The sequence below is a fragment of the Nanorana parkeri genome, unplaced genomic scaffold, assembly GCF_000935625.1.
Source record: "Nanorana parkeri isolate BGI_ZX_2015 unplaced genomic scaffold, ASM93562v1 scaffold734, whole genome shotgun sequence".
Lineage (NCBI taxonomy): Eukaryota > Metazoa > Chordata > Amphibia > Anura > Dicroglossidae > Nanorana > Nanorana parkeri.
In genome coordinates this window covers 453,289-472,914 of record NW_017307002.1, presented here as the reverse complement: position 1 = coordinate 472,914, position 19,626 = coordinate 453,289, and the positions used below count along the sequence as shown (strand labels likewise).

Here is a 19,626-nt window from a genome sequence, read left to right as displayed (position 1 = left end):
TATATATTGCTCCTGACTGACCTTTACACTTACCTTCTTTCATCACGTGAGAAATCTCCCTCTGTGCAAGCACCAACATTACTCCGACTTGTATTTTTAGCTATCCCCTGGCAGTAGAGGGATCTCCGGCCTCTGATGCCAATCCTACAGCCCTGTGTCTCACCCTCCATTCTTGCTGACGTGTTTTCCATGACTCTGTTCCCAGGACCCTGAGCTCTCTTACATAACAGCTGATGCTAGGAACCTTCCTGTGTGATCTGCCAGCGATTATCCCCACTAGTAGCAGGTAGGGCTTCCCTCCCATGATGTAACATCTGAGCTGGGCTCCCCAAGGCTCTCCTATTTCAGATGTGTCCTCAGAGGATGCTCACATCAACAGGCGACAGTGTTGCACCTTTTAATGTCCTAAGCGTAATGTCACCATGGTGCTGAGAAAACCCTACAACTTCCTCAGAGCCCTGGGCTGCCTCCTTGTTGTTTCCACAAGATAACAAAGCGAGCTACCATCAATCTCTCATCTATCCTACAGCTAGCTATTTGTCACTCTATCAGCTATATCTAGAGAGAAGATGAGAGATATAGATAGATAGATAGATAGATAGATAGATAGATAGATAGATAGACAGACAGACAGACAGACAGATAGATAGACAGACAGACAGACAGACAGACAGACAGACAGACAGACAGACAGATAGATAGATAGATAGATAGATTGGAAGATAGATAGATAGATAGATAGATAGATAGATAGATAGATAGATAGATAGATAGATAGATAGATTGGAAGATAGATAGATTGGAAGATAGATAGATAGATAGAAGGTCAGAGAGATATGTAGATTGGAAGATAGATAGATAGATAGATAGATAGATAGATAGATAGATAGATAGATAGATAGATAGATAGATAATACATAGATAGATAGATAGATAGATAGATAGACTGGAAGATAGATAGATAGAAGGTCAGAGAGATATGTAGATTGGAAGATAGGTAGATAGATAATACATAGATAGATAGATAGATAGATAGATAGATAGATAGATAGATAGACTGGAAGATAGATAGATAGAAGGTCAGAGAGATATGTAGATTGGAAGATAGGTAGATAGATAGATAGATAGATAGATAGATAGATAGATAGATAGATAGATAGATAGATAGATAGATAGATAGGAATATAGATAGAGAGAAATTAGAGAGTTATTTGTCACTCTATCAGCTATATCTAGAGAGAAGATGAGGGATATAGATAGATAGATAGATAGATAGATAGATAGATAGATAGATAGGTAGATAGATAAATAGATAGATAGAAAGACAGAGAGATAGATAGACTGGAAGATAGATAGACTGGAAGATAGATAGATTCATTCGCATAGATACTCGGTTTTGGAAGATTATTTCAGGAACGTTAGTATCGATGATGTGCAGCGAATTGAACAGTTGAAGCACCTTGGACATTAAGTGACCTAAGTAGAACCATATCACGTCCTATGATCAGTTAGGTCCAATACCCACATTAGCTACATGTGTCACATTTTCAAGTAAGAAGGATAGTGCGAGCAAGGGGGTGTAATTGCTGTAGAGGGCTAGCGGTAACATAGACCGTGGCGTGTAGAGTGATACCTGACCGTGTCTGTAATTACAGCGTACTAGGAATGGAAACCTGAATGTCTTCTAAGTTGCAGAGTGCATGTCCACGGTCTAGGTTTGCAGCACACATGCTGAGAAGTCATTGATCCTCCTGGCTGAGGTCACAGGGCTGAGTGGCAGTACCCAGGCTCGGTATTCTCCTGAGCTGCCCTCCCTCTTCTCACCTTGTGCATATCTGTTCTGCTAAGAGATCCACTCCATGTCAGGGGAAGGGGGGGGTGAGAGAACTTTCATCGCCCTGCTCTCCATAGTAATAAGACCCTCACAGCTGCCTGTCAGCAGCCTCCCCCGCACCTAACAGAGCCTGTCAGTACCGTGTGAAGTGCGATCGCCGGCACCTCCACAACACTTAGGAGCGGTGCCCCATGTGCACCGCTCCTATACGACCCCTGGAGGCAAAGCCACGGCGAGAGGCTTAAAGGAAAGCGTCGCCTTTTCCCCAGCACACGCTCCATCGCTCTCTCTCTCTCTCTCTCTCTCTCTCTCTCTCTCTCTCTCTCTCCTTTCCTTCCAATGACGCCGCTTTGCTAATAGAGTGACGTGCCGGGGAGGCCACGCCCCCGGCCATCTCCGGCCTCCCATTGGTTGGCAGAAGGATGGCGCTGCGCAAAAACAGCTAAGCTGGGAGCTGGGTGCTCAGACACTGCCAGCAGAGATCACAGGAGCTGGAGCAGAGGGAAGCGCAATACATAATATCCACATACAAAATTAAAGAAAAGTCACAACACTTCCCAGGATCACAATGGAGTCTATGGAGTTGGGGAACTGCAGGAATTAAAAGGGAGAGACCATTTAAGTTTTTTTTTTTGTTTGTTTTTTGGTCTCTTCCTATACCAGTGAATTTGAATGCAGATTTGGTGTTCATGAATGATTCCAGATCTGTAGCAGAGACACCATGTGCAGTGGATGTAGGACTGTGAGTGTCGCTGGAGGGACTGTCTTAGAACATTAACCCAGGACTGTTTACCTGGGATTTATGGTTGGCAGAGGACAGCGGAATAAAACAGGGGATAAAACAGGGGGATTGTACTGACTCTCATGGTGACTGCAAAGAATCCTGATGAGGGGATGCCTCTCTCTAGAATGAGCCACCAGTGACGAGAAGCTGGATGTGGGAGGAATAAAACAAGTGCACTTTTCTTTTTTTGTAACCTTATATTTTCTATCTGTCACACTTTTACATCCCGATTATTATTCTTTGTATTTTTTCTTCTTTTGCCTGGAGATGATTGTTTTATTTTTGCTGGTGTGCATTGTGGATGGTCTGCTTTCCCAGCTCGCCTACAAGGTGCAGGAGGAGAGGGACCATGGCACTTTCGTGGGGAATATCGCTGAGGATTTGGGCTTGGACATTACCAAGCTGGCCACTCGTCGCTTCCAGACCGCCCCGAACTCGAGGAGCCCCTACCTGGAGCTGAACCTGGAGAACGGGGTGCTGTACGTCAAGGAGAAGATAGACAGGGAGCAGATCTGCAAGCAGAGCCCGACCTGTCTGCTTCACCTGGAGGTCTTCCTGGAGAACCCGTTGGAGTTCTTCCGAGTGGAGATCGAGGTGCTGGACATTAATGACAACCCCCCGACATTTCCCGAGACCGACATCCAGGTGGAGATCTCGGAGAGTGCCACCCCGGGGACCCGCTTCCCTTTGGAGAGCGCCTATGACCCTGACGTGGGCAACAACTCGCTGCGCACCTACGAGATGACCACCAACAGCTTTTTCACCCTGGACGTGCAGACTCAGGGCGACGGCAACAAGTTCGCCGAGCTGGTGCTTAAGAAGCAGCTGGACCGGGAGCAGCAGGCGCTGCACAGGTACGTCCTGACGGCTATGGACGGCGGCATCCCTCAAAGGACCGGCACCGCGCTGCTCACCATCAAGGTGCTGGACTCCAACGACAACGTGCCCGTCTTCGACCAACCCGTCTACACCGTGTCCCTGCCCGAGAACTCGCCCCCCGGCACCTTAGTCATCCAGCTCAACGCTACCGATCTGGATGAAGGTCAAAACGGGGAGGTGGTGTACTCGTTCAGCAGCCACAACAGCCCCCGGGTCCGGGAGATCTTCAACGTGGACTCCAGGACGGGCCGGATGGAGATCATGGGCGAGCTGGACTATGAGGAGAGCGGCATGTACCAGGTGTACGTCCAAGCCAAAGACCTGGGGCCGAACGCCGTGCCGGCTCACTGCAAGGTGCTGGTCAAGGTGCTGGACCTTAATGACAACCCGCCCGAGATCAGCTTCAGTACGGTGAAGGAAGCGGTGAGTGAGGCAGCCCCCCCGGGCACCGTGGTGGCCCTCTTCAGTGTGACCGACAAGGACTCGGAGGAGAACGGGCAGATACACTGCGAGATCCTGGGGGATGTGCCGTTCCGGCTCAAGCTGTCCTATAAGAACTATTACACCATTGTGACAGATGGCACCCTGGACCGGGAGCTGGTGTCTTCCTACACAGTGATCGTGCAGGCCAGGGACAAGGGCTCCCCACCTCTCATCTCCAGCAAGTCCATCCAGGTCCAGGTGGCCGATGTCAATGACAATGCCCCCCGCTTCACTCAGGCTATCTACAATGTCTATGTGACCGAGAATAACGTGCCCGGGGCATACATCTCTGCTGTCAGCGCCACCGACAAGGATGAGGAAGACAACGCTGATATCTCCTACTACATCCTGGAGTGTGACATCCAGGGCATGTCCGTCTTCACCTACGTGTCCATCAATTCTGAGAATGGCTACCTCTATGCCCTGCGCACCTTTGACTATGAACAGCTGAAGGAGTTCAGCTTCATGGTGGAGGCTAGAGATGGGGGCAGCGCTCCCCTGGCCAGCAATGCCACTGTCAATATAGTGATCGTTGACCAGAACGACAATGCCCCCTCTATAGTGTCCCCCCAAGGTAGGAATGGCACTGCTAAGGAGCTCCTGCCCAGGACAGCTGAGCCTGGCTATCTGTTTACACGAGTGGTGGCTGTAGATTCGGATGAAGGTGAAAACGCTCGCCTGACCTACAGCATCCTCAAAGGCAATGACATGAGTTTGTTCCGAATGGATTGGAGGACCGGGGAGCTAAGGACATCACGTAAGATTACTAGTAAGAGGGATCCTCACAAACCCTTTGAAATAGTGGTGGAGGTTAGGGACCATGGACAGCCACCGCTCTCCTCCACTGCTCTCATTCAGGTCCAGATAGTGGACAGTTCAGTAGAGAGGCAAGGGGGGGACCAGCGGCCCAGCCGCCCCAATGACACAGCCTTAGATCTCACTCTCATCCTCATCATTGCCCTGGGCTCTGTCTCCTTCATCTTCTTGCTGGCTATGATTGTGCTAGCCATCAGGTGTCAGAAGGAGAAGAAACTTAACATCTACAGCTGCCTGGCCAGTGACTGCTGTATGTGCTGCTGCTCTTGCTGTAGCAGACAAGCCAGAGCTAGGAAGAAAAAGCTCAGCAAGTCGGACATCATGCTGGTGCAAAGCTCCAACGTGCCCAGCTCTACCCAAGTGCCAGTAGAGGAGTCTGGCAGCTTCGGCTCTCATCATCACAACCAGAACTATTGCTACCAGGTCTGCCTGACTCCTGAGTCTGCCAAAACCGACCTAATGTTCCTCAAGCCCTGTAGTCCATCCAGGAGCACAGACGCGGAGCACAACCCTTGTGGGGCTATAGTGACCGGCTACGCTGACCAGCAGCCTGATATCATCTCCAATGGCAGTATCCTGTCCAGTGAGGTAAGCCAGAGCCATGTCAAATTCTTATTTATGTCACGTACATTTCTTCTGCACTCATTTCTTTCTGACAGAGCTATTTTTTTAATAGGTTAACGCCTTAAAGAACTTTTCCCTTGTAACCAGATGTTACTGATCCCTGGTTATCTGTAAATCCCCTTTCCACGCTCATTTACGCAGATAAAATCCGTTACATTTCTGTCTAGAGTTACATCATCTGCTTTCTTAGAAATCCACTAAATCCGGTTGTTTCATGGCTTGTCCCTGTCATACTTTGCCTTTTCTATGTTGATGCTCGGTTGATTCATTCTAGAAACCCCTGCATTGTCTGTGCAAACTATGACATGACGGCTCCCCCTTAAATCTCTGCAGCCTTTACTGCTCTTAGAATTGCCCGTTTGATCGTAATATTATATGAGGAGTAACCATGTCTTGGTATTGCTTGAATCTGGCTGGATGTGGTATATAATTTCTTGTTCCATCAGGATCTGGCATTATAATTCCCTTAGAAAACTGTTGCAGGCTGCAGCCCACACTGCCTGAATGTGAATGAGTCCAGTCTGGCATTGAGAAATTAGAGAGCTATCTGTCTGCACAGAGACACCTTAAACTGATCACCATTTGTGGATTCATCTGTTAATTGATTTATTGGAAATGCTCTGAAATCTCTCTCTCACTGCTCATAAGTAATGGCTATAAAATCCTGCGCACATATTTATGCAGCAGAGCAGTGACATATACTGAGATTAAACCGTAGCACATAAATGGTGTTTAAGCTTCAGAAAATGTAAAAAAAAAAAAGTAAATGATCGCTTTTTTCATAGTTATTGTGTCATATGTTGAAAAAATGAATGCAATAGAGTTATTCTGATTGTACTTGAATATAAGCCCATAGCATTGATGCTATATATGGAAACCTTTCATCTCCTGCAATCATTGATATTGGTACATGGAGACTTGTACAGTATGTCTGCTGTAATCCCCACCCATTTTGTGAGCACAGTAATAAGTGCATGTGTCTATCATGGGCTCAAGAAATGCCATTACTTCTGGTTATTCCAGAAGGGAAGGGGAGGGAGGGAAAGGGGGGGGAGGGGGGGAGTTAGGTGATGGGGCTGCCCTTTTATGTTTGTATATATTCTGCTATTGAACCCAGCTCACTGAATAAAGAAGCTCTCTCAATATTTTATATGCTCCAACTGCTGGGGGCCTAGACATCTCTGTATACTCTTTAATCAATCATCCAACCCACTAGCTCCAAGCTGTTTCATATTCCATATTGCAGTGACATTTAGAGTCCAATTGTGTCTCATTTATTTTTTAGAATAAACATCAACGCACTGAACTCAGTTATCTAGTTGACAGACCACGACGGGTAAACAGGTATGAAATGTACTTGGGCGTGTCATTTTTATTTTTTATTTGTGTTATTTCTGCACAGTGGACATTAGTGTGGATAGTGACATAGTATTAAACCATTTTTGTCAATGAAAAATCCCATTTCTATAGGGTGGTTCTTCCCAGAACACCAAGATTAACGAGTCATAGATTCAAAGATAGATATTTCAGTGCTGCCCAAAAGAACCTCCGGCAGATTTGCAAGTTGGTGGCTTGGAGTTTTAGAAATGGTATAGAGAATAACAGACAAGCTGTGTGAAATGTAACACTTCCTCTTCTGTTTTGCCCTCACCTGCCTTGCTGTTTGTGATATATCCTGTCTGTGTCATCCTGTTGAGGGGGAAAGTAACACTTGTATTGCTAGCATACTGTAGATGTACAGCTAATCAGTGCAGCTCCCACTGTGTCCATAGGATGGCAGAAGAATATCTGATTTACTCATTCTTCTCAATACTGTGCTGTTTGTGTTTGCAGTTCTGCATTCCAGGAAGCAGACATAGTAAGCTCTAAGGATAGTGGGCACGGAGACAGTGAGCAAGGAGACAGTGATCATGACGCCACTAATCGAGGTCAATCCTCTGGTAAGTCTGATGAGAGAACAAATCAAAATTGGTCCTTTATCCCCTCAATGACAAGATGTGCAACTTCAAATGTCATGAATACATATACCACACCATTAAAAGTTTTGCATACAGACAAAAAAACAAAACACTGATTTAATAAAAACATAGCACTAGACAACAAGAGTTCAACCTATACCATCCTATCATGTTTTGACATTCATTATCTAACTTGTATTGCGAAAAAGCAATGTGGATTTATGTTGGTTTCCACAAGCAACAGCATCAGTTTGTTTTGGTTGTGACAAATCAGCTTTAGTATTTAAATTGGGCACACACAAAAAAAATGAAAATATTATCACGCACTAACTATTCCTGAATTTGATGCTAATACAGTAAGATTGATTTGGCATTATCCACATTATCCAGCTAATCTTGGATTAGCCAGTCATTCTTTAACAGAGTCATATGCAGAGCTGTCAGAGTATATCATGAGGAATTTCACCTGCTCCATGTCCTAATTATTTTTGTGATATGGCTCTGTTGGGATCCTTCTCTCCCATGATCCTGAATGTGTCTGATAATTGCAGCCAGTGTCTATTGAAATGCACTCTCCAGCTGTCCCCTTTGTCGCCTCCCCTTCCACTGAGTGCAGTGTTATACACACTATTACCCCTGGCTAGTAGCAGACACCAGGCTGAGTTTATGAAGCAGACGTTGCTGAAGATATGAGAGCCTGTGTCTTGGCCTTTGCCTTGTGTGCAGTTTGCTGCATTGTGTGTGAGCTCCGACGATGGGAAATCCTTTGAATAGAAAAGGCTATACTCCCGGCCCCCTTCTATTTTTACAAGTCATTAATATGCAGGCCTAATGAGAGTTCAGGAGAGCCAAGAATCCCTGGAGGTCGCTGCTCCTTGTGGGACTTCATGCTAAAGTGAACAGAGCATCTATTTAGTGTCTGGGAAACTGCACACTAACTAAGGCTTGCCAGAAGTTTACATTCAGCACAGAGAATCCTTTATTTGGGCCCTATATGTGGGGCTCTGATTTATTGTTGTCTTGACTTAAAGAGATCTGTCTCGACCTATTTTATTATAAAGCCGGTTATTAATGTAAGCGCCTGAATAGGAATTAGCAGCAGACAGTAGTTAGACTTTGTTGCATTTTTTTTCTCAGGTTTTCAAAGCTGGTAACCCAGCGAAGCTTAAAAGGGGTTAGTTTACCAGAATAATAGTTTGTAATTAAGGAGCGTACAATATTTAATTGGCATCTGTTATGCAGATCAACAATACACAGAAAATATATGCAGCCGACTAATTAAAAAATATGCAATTAAACATAAGCAGGCCTGGCTCCCAGATGCCTTAATAGGCAACAAGTCATTATAAAGGTAGTACATGGATAGAGATATTAAAAAAACTTAAACTATAAGAAAATGTAATCAGCAGATTAGTGTATGCAAATAGAATCTGCAGACTCATCAGACAAGAAATGAAGTGGAAGAAGACACTAGGGAGGATGTTAACACCCCATTGATGCTGAATATAGGTGTTATTTATTCATGGTAAAACTCCCAGAAGGCAATGCTAATAAACAGCAGAATAACGATTAACAGCCTCTGAACAGACACTTTAGATGAATGGTATGTTTTCACTCACCTGTAGACAGTGTATGTTTCTTTGTATCTTACTGTGACAAAAGAACGACACATAGCTCTTGTAGATAGAGTTGTAACAATGTGATATTATTATTATGTGCAACATTATTATATAAATATTGATACTACCATCAGGATTATGTTCATTGCATGTTTTTATAAATTGCTGTCTATGTGTTGTCAGGTGCTTCTAATTCCTAGCTATGCTAGATAAGAAAAAAAAATATTTTGTATCTGCTTATAAAATATGCTGGCTGTAGTGATTAAAAAAAAAGATACAAAGAAAAAATAAGAGAGGGAAGGTGCTACCAAGAAAGAGGTTGAAAGCCCAACTGAGACTGGTATATACTGTGCATACAGAGACAAAGAAATGAAACAGCGATACAGAGTGCTTTTTTTGCCCGCTCTTTGTTGTCTGTAGTTGAAAAGAAAAAAAGTTAAATGGTAAAATGAGGCCAAATGGTAAGTAATCAGTAAAAACATTGCCTGTGGTCAGCCATTTGATGCTTCGTTTACTATTGTTTATATAAGCAAGTGATAACCTTTAGGCAGCCACTAATGCGTTTTGCATACTTCTTCCCTTTCTGCTCTTTTCCTTTCCAAAATATAAATGGTTACTACATAACCTGTGAAGGACTTATGAATTAAATATATAGTACCTAACATTTATTACCTTGAGTAAGCAAAAAGAGCCACAGGTGCTTTATTGTCTCTAGCTCCTTACAAACTATTTTAGGAAGTACCGGTAACATGGTATTTCGGCTGTGTTAAGTGGTTACAAGTGACATTGACCTTGATTTTCATCTGTTTTATCACATGCAGCCAACTATGTCACAAACTGTGTTGATGCTGTCATGTTATGGTAAAATATGTGACTTATAGCTACTAGTAGAGCACTGATGTTTTCTATTCACTTAGAATATGCATCTATACAGAAATATGGTACTTATAGTATCATTGATCTCAGATAATTTGCTCTCCTTGGCAATTTTATGGTCCATTTAGTGAGTGGACATTAATTTATAACTTGTCTACCTGTAGTCTCTCAATTTCTCTGGCCATTGGTCTAGAGCTCTAGTTTAATATGTTCAACATTGCAGTGGCTTATTGAGCATCATGGTGTGTGATTTTAAATCAGACATGCTTTCAGACCCACACAGTGTGCTGGAATCTACGATTCAAGAATGTTGAGTCTGACTAGCGCTATCTCCTTGAGATAAGGAGGGAATAGAGTTTCAGTTTAAATACCTTCACCATAATGAAATGATTGAGTTAGACAACTCATTTGGAAATAATTTAGGCTGAGCTTAGCAGCTTGATCAGCCCTGCTCCGCCACGCAGACTCGCGCAAGTGATTTCCATAATGTGGTATCAGAGTTTATGAATTGCAAGGCCATAAAGCCATAATATCAATCATTTATCAATGAGGAAACCAAAACACATTTGATGGCAATCACTAACAGACATGGTTAGTTATCTGTAGGCAGTAAAGTGAATTGCACTGAGGGAAAGATAATTTGGGGGAATTAATTATAAAATAGCAGTTGCTAGGCTACTCCGCTGGTTTCATATGATTATTTAATTCCCTTCTTAACTCCGTAGTCCACATAAGTGTGTGATATAAATTAAAGACAAATAAACGACAATGAACTCATTAAAGACTGGTAATTGTTAGCTCTCTTATTAATGAGTGTAGTGAAATGTCAGCACCCTTTTTATTTCACACAACTGTTACATATCTATATAGAAACTGTATTTGGCACTTTAAGATTAGTCTTGATATTTAAAGGGCATAACCTCATTTATCTTATGTCTATGAGACCATGATCTGACCCTTTGATGATAGGTCATGACCCCTTGGCATCCTATCAGTGTTGGCATCTGTCTCTGAAGCTGGCTGTCTGGCAGTGAAGCAATTTGATGAAATAGTATTAGATATATACATTTTGATATAATTATACTTTAATAGCATAATATAAAGGCTAACAAGTGAACACTAATGTGCTGCTACCCATAGAAGCCAATTACAATTTACCTTTCACTAGATGCAAGGCTAGGACGTTTAAAGCTGAGTGGTGACTGGTTGCTTGTGCATTATGCCATCACTGTTCTTTGGACCAAGTTACTAAAAGGAATTACATAAAGCCTTTTAAGTAGGCAGATTCCAAAGATCAGTATTTAGATGGCAGCCACCTGATGTATAGCGGATGCTATACGGTCTGTTCACAAGCCACTTTTTTCCCACCCTTTCCCTACCAGCGGATTCAAGCCCTTTGCCCTTCTCTCAGGGAGCAGGAACAATGTCTCATGAATAGATGTCACTGGTTGCATACAGTTCTATTCAGCAGAAGTTGATTTAAAATCTGTAATTTATTTTAAAGACCCTATTTCCATTGCTGCTAAACCAATATAGCCTGACAGCTGGTAATCATAAACAATCTATCTATCTATCTATCTATCTATCTATCTATCTATCTATCTATCTATCTATCTATCTATCTATCTCACAGTCTGCCTGGTTCCCATATATGCTTGTCTTGTGCTCAGTCTATCTATCTATCTATCTATCTATCTATCTATCTATCTATCTATCTATTACACAGTCTGCCTTGTTCCCATATATCTTTCTCTTTTGCTCAGTATATCTATCTATCTATCTATCTATCTATCTATCTATCTATCTATCTATTATCTATCTATCTATCTATCTATCTATCTATCTATCTATCTATCTATCTCTGTCTAGCTATTTATCCACAGTTTCTGTCTGTTTTAATTAACAATCTATTGCGTATCTATCCTAATGATCTGCAGTGCATATTGTTCCTCTGTGCAAGCTTTTGAATGTGTCTGACTATCTTTTTATTTTAATTGTACCCCTCTGCTCCAAACAATTCTTACTGATATGTCTTTCACACACATGTCTAAATTGTCAGAAAACTGTGAATGGCAACGCACAGTCAATGATCATTTATCAGAAAGGATTAGATGGAAAGGAAAACCTCTCCAATTATTTTATACCTTCTCTTCTTATTATTTTTATTTGCACGGCAAAGTATAAAGATTGAACTTGTCGGTTTCTGTAAAAAACGCTCCCCCCCCCTCTCCCCTCTTCTCCGATTCTTTAATCCCAGCTGCAGTTCACGTCTGCATTCTTCAACAGCTCACTGATCAGTAATTTATTTCCAGACTTCTGAATACTTATTATCAATGGAAGGTTAGAATTCAAGGCAGACTTACTATGTGCTACATTGCTTAATTTAAAATAAAAGTCATTACAAAGTGAGATTAATCTGTAATAAAAGCTCTTCCATTTGCTGCCCTTTACCACTTGTTGATGATTGTGCTCTTTTTTTTTATTTTTACATAGTGCATTTATGGCACACGGATGACACAGGACAGTTAACATTATGAATCTAATTATAAAACGGGGCACTGGTTGAATACTAAGTAGGTATGAGCAAACAGCTAGGGAGGCATTATTTAACGCACAACAACCACCAAGGGAGAATTATTTTCTTTCCAGAAGCTAAAAAATGAAAATAAAGGAACGCAAAAAGCAAAAATCATATTATGTGAATCTGCTTCTAACAACATACACATCATGGAGCTAAAAGTACACAAAAATTGTTTTATTTTGACACTGAGACATGAATACTTTTCTCTGGTTTTGTGCCCTGTGTAAGCTACTATTTTTGCCACCAGAATGTCAGCAGCATTTTTGCATGAGATTCATGGACAGGAATGTAACTATTAATTTAAAGATTGTATTGCCCATGTAACCTTCATAAACAGATATATGAAAACTTTGTTTACATAAAGAAGATTGTAATTTATTTAAGAATAAACTGAAATATTTGGCACACAATAAAATAGATAAACTACAATGAAAAGCAGCAAGTTAATTCCTAATAAATTGAAAACCTAAATACAGATTAAAAATAAGAAATAAAGGTTCCCGCTTTTCCTATTTGGAACAAACAAAGCAATGTTTGTTTGTGGTTCCCCCTACCTTGTACTGTGCCTTGTATAATATTTATGTAAAGCTCTGTATACACAGTTGGCATGGGAAGGCGCATTAGCATACATATGGTATTGTGTACACAAGCATTACTGCACAGTCCCGATTTATAAACAACCCCACAGTGCATGTCGTTGTGCAAATCAATCAGCAGCCATAAGCTTCAGCACTCCTAACATCTCATCGATGTTTTTTCAGCCAGCAAATGTTTGAAGCCAGTGACAAATTGAGGTTAGATATGTGAAAAACAAACTCCTGGGTGCATTGTGTGTTTTTTTCCTCTCTAGATACATAGTATATTGCATCACAATCAGTATACACAAACATCATTACAAAGATAGGGCAAATGAATATGTCTCTGTACCAAAGTTTTATAATACATTGACTGTAATCTTTAATAGACACATTGTTCATATTAAGAAAGGCAGAATGAAATCAAGCATTCAGAATGCAGCTTGTCGCCTAAAATGTCTTAATAGGTTTAAAGGACATGGGGGAGAACAGCTGCCAGGAGCTGCTAAGCACAAGTGTTTGCAGGAAGAGATCTAGAGATCTGTCAATAGTATCAGCATCGACATCTCACCTTACACGAACACTGAATTTAGCTAATCATGGTCATTTGCAACAGGAACTCACTCAATCACAATAACAGAAGACATGCTGCAAATGTTAGATGCACGGCATAGAAAATAATGCTTCAACCCTCACTAGGAAAGGTAGATATGTAGGTAGGTGGCTCCTAGAATTTTTGCACTTTGATAAGTGTCAGTTAAGATCTGTAAAATAGGAAGGAAGCTTACACTATAAATAAATGTAGAGCTATAAGAGCTAAAAAAAGAAGGGAGGAGTGAAAGAAACAGGTGCATGCATGTAAATATGTCTGTATAGTATGAAGGAGGAACAGAAAAAAAAAGAAAAATAAAGAAAAGAGACAAAAGAGAAAATAAATAAAGTAAAGAATTTAGAAACAATAAATAAAGTAAGGAAGTAAGAAACAATATGGAGTAAGAGGTAGGGAAAGAAAGAAAGGAAGAAAGAAAGATAAACATATACATGTTGTATTTGCTTAAAAATATGCACTTTGTATTTATTCATATTCAGAGAAGACCAAATTGCAAATGAGCAGAAAAACAGCTGCCTGTGGTTCATCACAGTCATTTTGCTATTCTTTATATAATTTAGGAAAAAAAAAAAAATCAAAGTTAGTCTCCTCCACATATTTGCATTTTCCCACAGACATGCTATATAGACTATTCTGCAGACGTCTTCTCCTTGGCATTTCACACATTGTTCACCCCATATGGACACACCAGACGTCTGCTGTAAATATGAATACATCAGCTTTTAGCTTTGACCTCTCTGGTGCACTGAGGCTCCATCCCAGCCAGAACACTTTCACAAGAGCGTAACTCTGGGTATTTCTACTTAATTATGCCATCCTGTTACACATTGTTCAACGCAGCAATGTAAAACAAGCTAATTATGATTTTCAAACTCCATGTTATATAACATTGCTCATCATGCAATGAAACATAAACAGAATGTGACGAAGACGCCTTTAATACAGCAGATGCAATAGTTCGTTTTTTTGCTCTAGACAAAAAAAAAATCATCAAAGTGAAGATTATGGGCAATCAGATAATGCAAACTCTTTATTTAGGACTATCAATACACAAGTTGTTGAGTATAAGTGTTAAACACTCTGAAACCTGCAATTCATTAATTGATTTTCTCTGGCACCTTTCTGGAGGTCTAAAGATTGAGTTATCATCATGTTGTATTTATTGTTGACTTAACCAAGACCTTAAAATGAAAATGCATTTTGGCACACTGTATTTTTCCTTTTATTTACAATTAATTAAGACACAGCTGCACTCAGCAAAACACTTGCATTATCTGATTTGGTGACATACAGTGGAAAATCAGTAATTAAAGGTCACCACGCAGCAATCATGAAGCTGATGCTAAGTACAATGACACTGCTTGTGGAATTCTCATGCCATCTAGTTGCCTACATTTCCCCTTTGTAGGATTACTACACTGGATTACGAAATATTGCACTTTGTAATCCAGTGAAGCCATGGAACCCAATAGGGTTTAATAAAATGTTGAAAAAAAACAGCTATTAGTTGTAAAATTCACCACGTACACATTTTTTCCCCTTCAAATTAATAACAAAAGTGTGTAAATAATTACTGTTAAAAAAATTGTGATTTTAATTGGCTTGGTTAGCTACCTAATTAATGTAGATTCAAGCTAATGTCATGCTTTGTAACTGTTACAGGTGCTGACCTGTTCTCCAACTGCACAGAAGAGTGCAAAGCTTTAGGCCACTCGGACCGCTGCTGGATGCCTTCTTTCGTACCTTCTGGTGATGGCCGCCAGGCGGCAGATTACCGTAGTAACCTTCATGTGCCCGGCATGGACTCAGTTCCGGACACTGAAGTGTTTGAAGCACCTGAGGTGCCTCCAGGAGGGGAGAGATCTTTTTCCACATTTGGCAAAGATAAGGCATTACAAGGGCTGTCGGGAGTGGGCAATGGGAACGGAGGAGGTAGTACGCAGGAGAGGAAAGAACTGGATGGCCTACTCTCTGGCACCAGAGCGCCTTACAAGCCACCATATCTGAGTAAGTAACTTGCATGTCATCTTATGCTAAAATGAACATATTTATGTACATTGTATGAAAGAAACATGGTTTCACAAATCTTACATGTCTGTATTCATGAAATGGTACTCACGGGCATATGATATCAGATAACAATCAAACTGTCAATTGATTTTTTTACCATTTTTCGATCGAGCAGAGTAAACCTTTCTTGCAGAAAGGGTTTCTCTCCCGGGGCAGCCAGGAGCCGCTATCTAATAGCGGGAGACTCCCGGAGCGCCCGGGAGAGTTGGGCTGTCTGGAGATCAGTGTCCCTGGTTACCTGGTAACCAGGAACGCTGATCTCTCTGCAAGTGGCCAGAGCCAGCCGTAAGATCACGGCTGGCTCTGCCCAACTGTCAGAAGCAGGCTGTCTCATGTCAATGAAAATATCCATGTTTATTGCATTTTTAAGCAGGAACTCTTAAATGGGCTATTTTCTGATTAAATACCTTCATTTAATGGGTACCTCTCAGTATAGTGTTACCATATGGATTTTCCTGTAATGTTAAGTTAAAAAATAGATATATTTTGATTTATACAAGTATGTATAAATATTCTATATGATAATTAAAATATTTGGGAAATAAATAATGTTTAGTAGATTGAGGCTGGATTAGACCATAAAAGCAGTTTACGTAAGGGTGTGTAATTAGAGGTAGTGCAGCAAACCTACAGTTTATTGACCTAAAGCACTTGGTATAACATAAAGAATAAACTTTTAACCTAATTATGTTTTTTATTGGAACACGGTTTGTGGAGCTGGTATACCACACCTAGTAACATATGCAGAGTTTGACCACCAAATCTGACCATCGTAAACTGCAGTACATAATGATAGGCTTTTCAACTACAGTCAATCTAGCCAGAATCGTTGAGAAGGATGTTGTGAGCAGTGCACTGCACTGCAAGAGAGCTGTCAGCTATACCAAAGATGGAAACCAGTCTAATGCATGCCACAATGACACCAGTGGGGCAGTAAAAGACAGTGGGATTGTGTTTTATTGTAACCTATTGGTTTTATACATTTTTTTCATGAAAATATTTTCAATAGTGATCAGTCTAGCAGTAATTTACTAGTAAGTAAGCCACTTACAAAAGCACTTTCCTATGCAAATTTCCTATGCATTTTAAATGTTACAATAAAACACAAGCTAACTGTGTCCAATTGTTCCCCCACCATGGCTGCAGTGTGCATTTTACCAATCCTTTTTAGATGATTTGGAAGAATGAAAGCTGCAGGTATATGTATGTGTATAGACTGATAACATGAGAATACAATAATATTTAGTAGTCAAAGAAGGTAACAATAAAGTTACTGACAAAGTTGCTGACTACAAATGCAAACATTTTGTATTCTGAAAAAATGTAGGCTGCCTATAACTAGATGAAAGCAACCCTTTGAGTTCTAAAAAGATTGCTAGATGACAGTGTGAATACAGTGCAGGCTTATTCAGATTCCTGCATGTATTTTTTGTATAATTTTGCAAGTGCCCCGGGACCTCAGAAGTCCAGGCCACTTTGATATGCAAATCTTGACTTTCTTTGCAAAAACCAAGGGCTGGCCATCACTCATCCACCTGCCACAACTCCCTATTAGGAGCCTTAGTATCCAATAAGAATTTGTGGGATGTCAGAGGGGATTACACCAGCTTTAATTTTTTGTCATGTATGTCAAGATCTGTGCATTAATACCAATCACTTTCTAGGTGGAAACTGATTAGATGATTTTGGGGGTTCCAGGGTGCTTGTAAAATTATTAAAGGGTGCATGTATACCCCTGAGGGTGCCTTCACTTCATTCACTTTGCCATTTAGGGGTCCTCTTAGAAAGAAAAGGGTTGCTTAACATTTGTACTCATGCTTTTTTAATAAGTGTACTTTACTAATACATTTGCTGTGTGCATTTTATAACATGCTAGAAAGTGCATTGTATCACTTCAGAAAGATTCATCTCATCTTGCATTTGCATGCTATAATTTGAGCAATTTTGGACACACAAAAATAGGTAGCTCTCCACTGTAAAATCTTCTTTGCTTCCTAATTTAACTAGTCAGAAATAGCAATCTTTAACTCTACTGATTTCATTTCTGACAAGGTTTTCACTTGATATTTTGTGCAGGCAGTTCTCAGTGGTACCAGAAAAGTGAGACATCTTCTACAACATCTCAGAAATATTTCATTTTTAATTAATCTGTGCTGTAATATTTGTAAAATATGAAGCCCATGCACTCAGATCTTAGGGTTTTGGATATTTAGTATGAATTGCTATTGTAAAACATTTTTTTTAAATAATTTATTAAGTTTCATCAATAAATATCATATTTATAATACAACTGCAAACTCACTATAATTTCTAATGTCATTATAAAAATATTGCAGCTTACAGTATTTATAATGGTTTTTGTTTGCCTTTCCTACTTTATTATGTTTTCATCAATGTTTTATGGATTATATTACAAACTAAAGAATCGGTATAAAGCAATTAGAAAAAAAAAATACTTTCAGGTGCAAAGTCCAGGAACCAAGAGGCTCCTGCATATACCTGCAGCATGATCCAAGTCCCTGCCATTATGTGTGAATGTCAGGCTATTGTTATAGCATGGTATCCAGATGTATTCCCTGCACTCCCTACAGTGATTAGGAGCATTAGTAACAGTGGTGCCAGTGGTGATGATCACGGATGGCGCTGTGCAGATCAGGGGTTATGCATGGTCCCTTCATCGGGGCAACATAGTGACCGCACTATGTTGCCCTGATGAAGGGACCCTGCCTGGCCCCTGAAAGGTTGGCATTTGGATGTACGTGACTCTTTTTTTCATTGAATTAACACAAGGATATGACGTTATCCTTTGAGTGCTGGTGATCTTCGTTTCTTATAAGGCCCTTCGCCTGTAAGAAACGAAGGCCCTTAGTTTCTTACAGGCAAATATCTGCCATTTCTAGGTAATGTTGAAGCTTGCTTGCCCCTTCCTGCCTTGCTATTGGCCAGTGAAGCATCTAATCATAGTAATGGGCCCATAGGAATGTGTGGAAAGCAGGGGAAGCTGGCAAGCCTGCACACTACTCTGGAAGCCTGAGATTTGGGAATAACGGCAAACACTTGGAGGATGCTGCAGGTATTTGGAGGTACCTCTGGCTACCCATGACAGATTTCCTTTAATATTTTTCTGTGATATTTTCTTCATGCAGAGGGTTCCCATATAATGCCAGCATTTCTGTTCCATAAACGTGTGAATATCAAGTGTCACATATTTTTCTTTAAAAAAAACAAAAACTGTTGTTAATGGGTTTTACAGATGTAATGTGGATCCTAAACAAGTGAATGATAGAGGATACTATACAAAATGAAGCTGTGTAAAGTTGCAAATCAGATTGCAGTGAAAAGTCCTGAATATGGCCTGCCAATTTAGGTCAGGCCATAGTGGATCTGTGCAGAATATAGAATCTTAGCGAATCGCTGTAAATAGAAAATATCAGTGCATGGGAGACATCACTTTAACACCTAATATTGCTGCCAGCATCTTCACTCTAGCACCTTCCCTGCACCTGAATGTCTCGGTATGAAATTTAAAGGAAATGGCTGAGAATTAATGTAAATTGAATGAGAAATAAGAACACCATGCACACATTGGATGCTTAGTGGCCTTTATTTAATTTTAAGGAGCAGTATGTGAAGTGCACTACTTACAGCAGATATTATGGTTAAAAACCATTCATTAGTCTACTGAAATCTGATATTGCTATTGATTACTGTACACAACTGCAATGCCTGCACTTTGTGAAACTGTAGTCTTTGGGAGAAATGCTGTGATCTACACAAGGATTAGGAAAGTAGATATTACCCTTGCTTTTTTAAATGATTTAAAATCAGATTTTTTCGTAAGGGGGCTCTATAACCCTGGCTTTCTTTAAGCTGAACTCCAGACAAGCAGCTAAATATGCAGTTAACACACACACACA

The 19,626-nt window shown here is 40.7% G+C and overlaps 1 protein-coding gene across 1 annotated transcript in view; it reads left to right on the top strand.

The window, feature by feature from the left end:
- The first annotated feature begins 2,864 nt into the window (after positions 1-2,864).
- Positions 2,865-19,626, top strand: part of PCDH10 (protocadherin 10) — a 62,846-nt gene continuing 46,084 nt past the window's right edge. The window contains exons 1-4 of the mRNA XM_018564202.1: positions 2,865-5,384; positions 6,706-6,764; positions 7,254-7,360; positions 15,302-15,646. Coding sequence (XP_018419704.1) covers positions 2,886-5,384; positions 6,706-6,764; positions 7,254-7,360; positions 15,302-15,646 — 3,010 coding nt within the window. The 5' untranslated portion in view covers positions 2,865-2,885. The remainder of the gene's footprint in view (positions 5,385-6,705; positions 6,765-7,253; positions 7,361-15,301; positions 15,647-19,626) is intronic.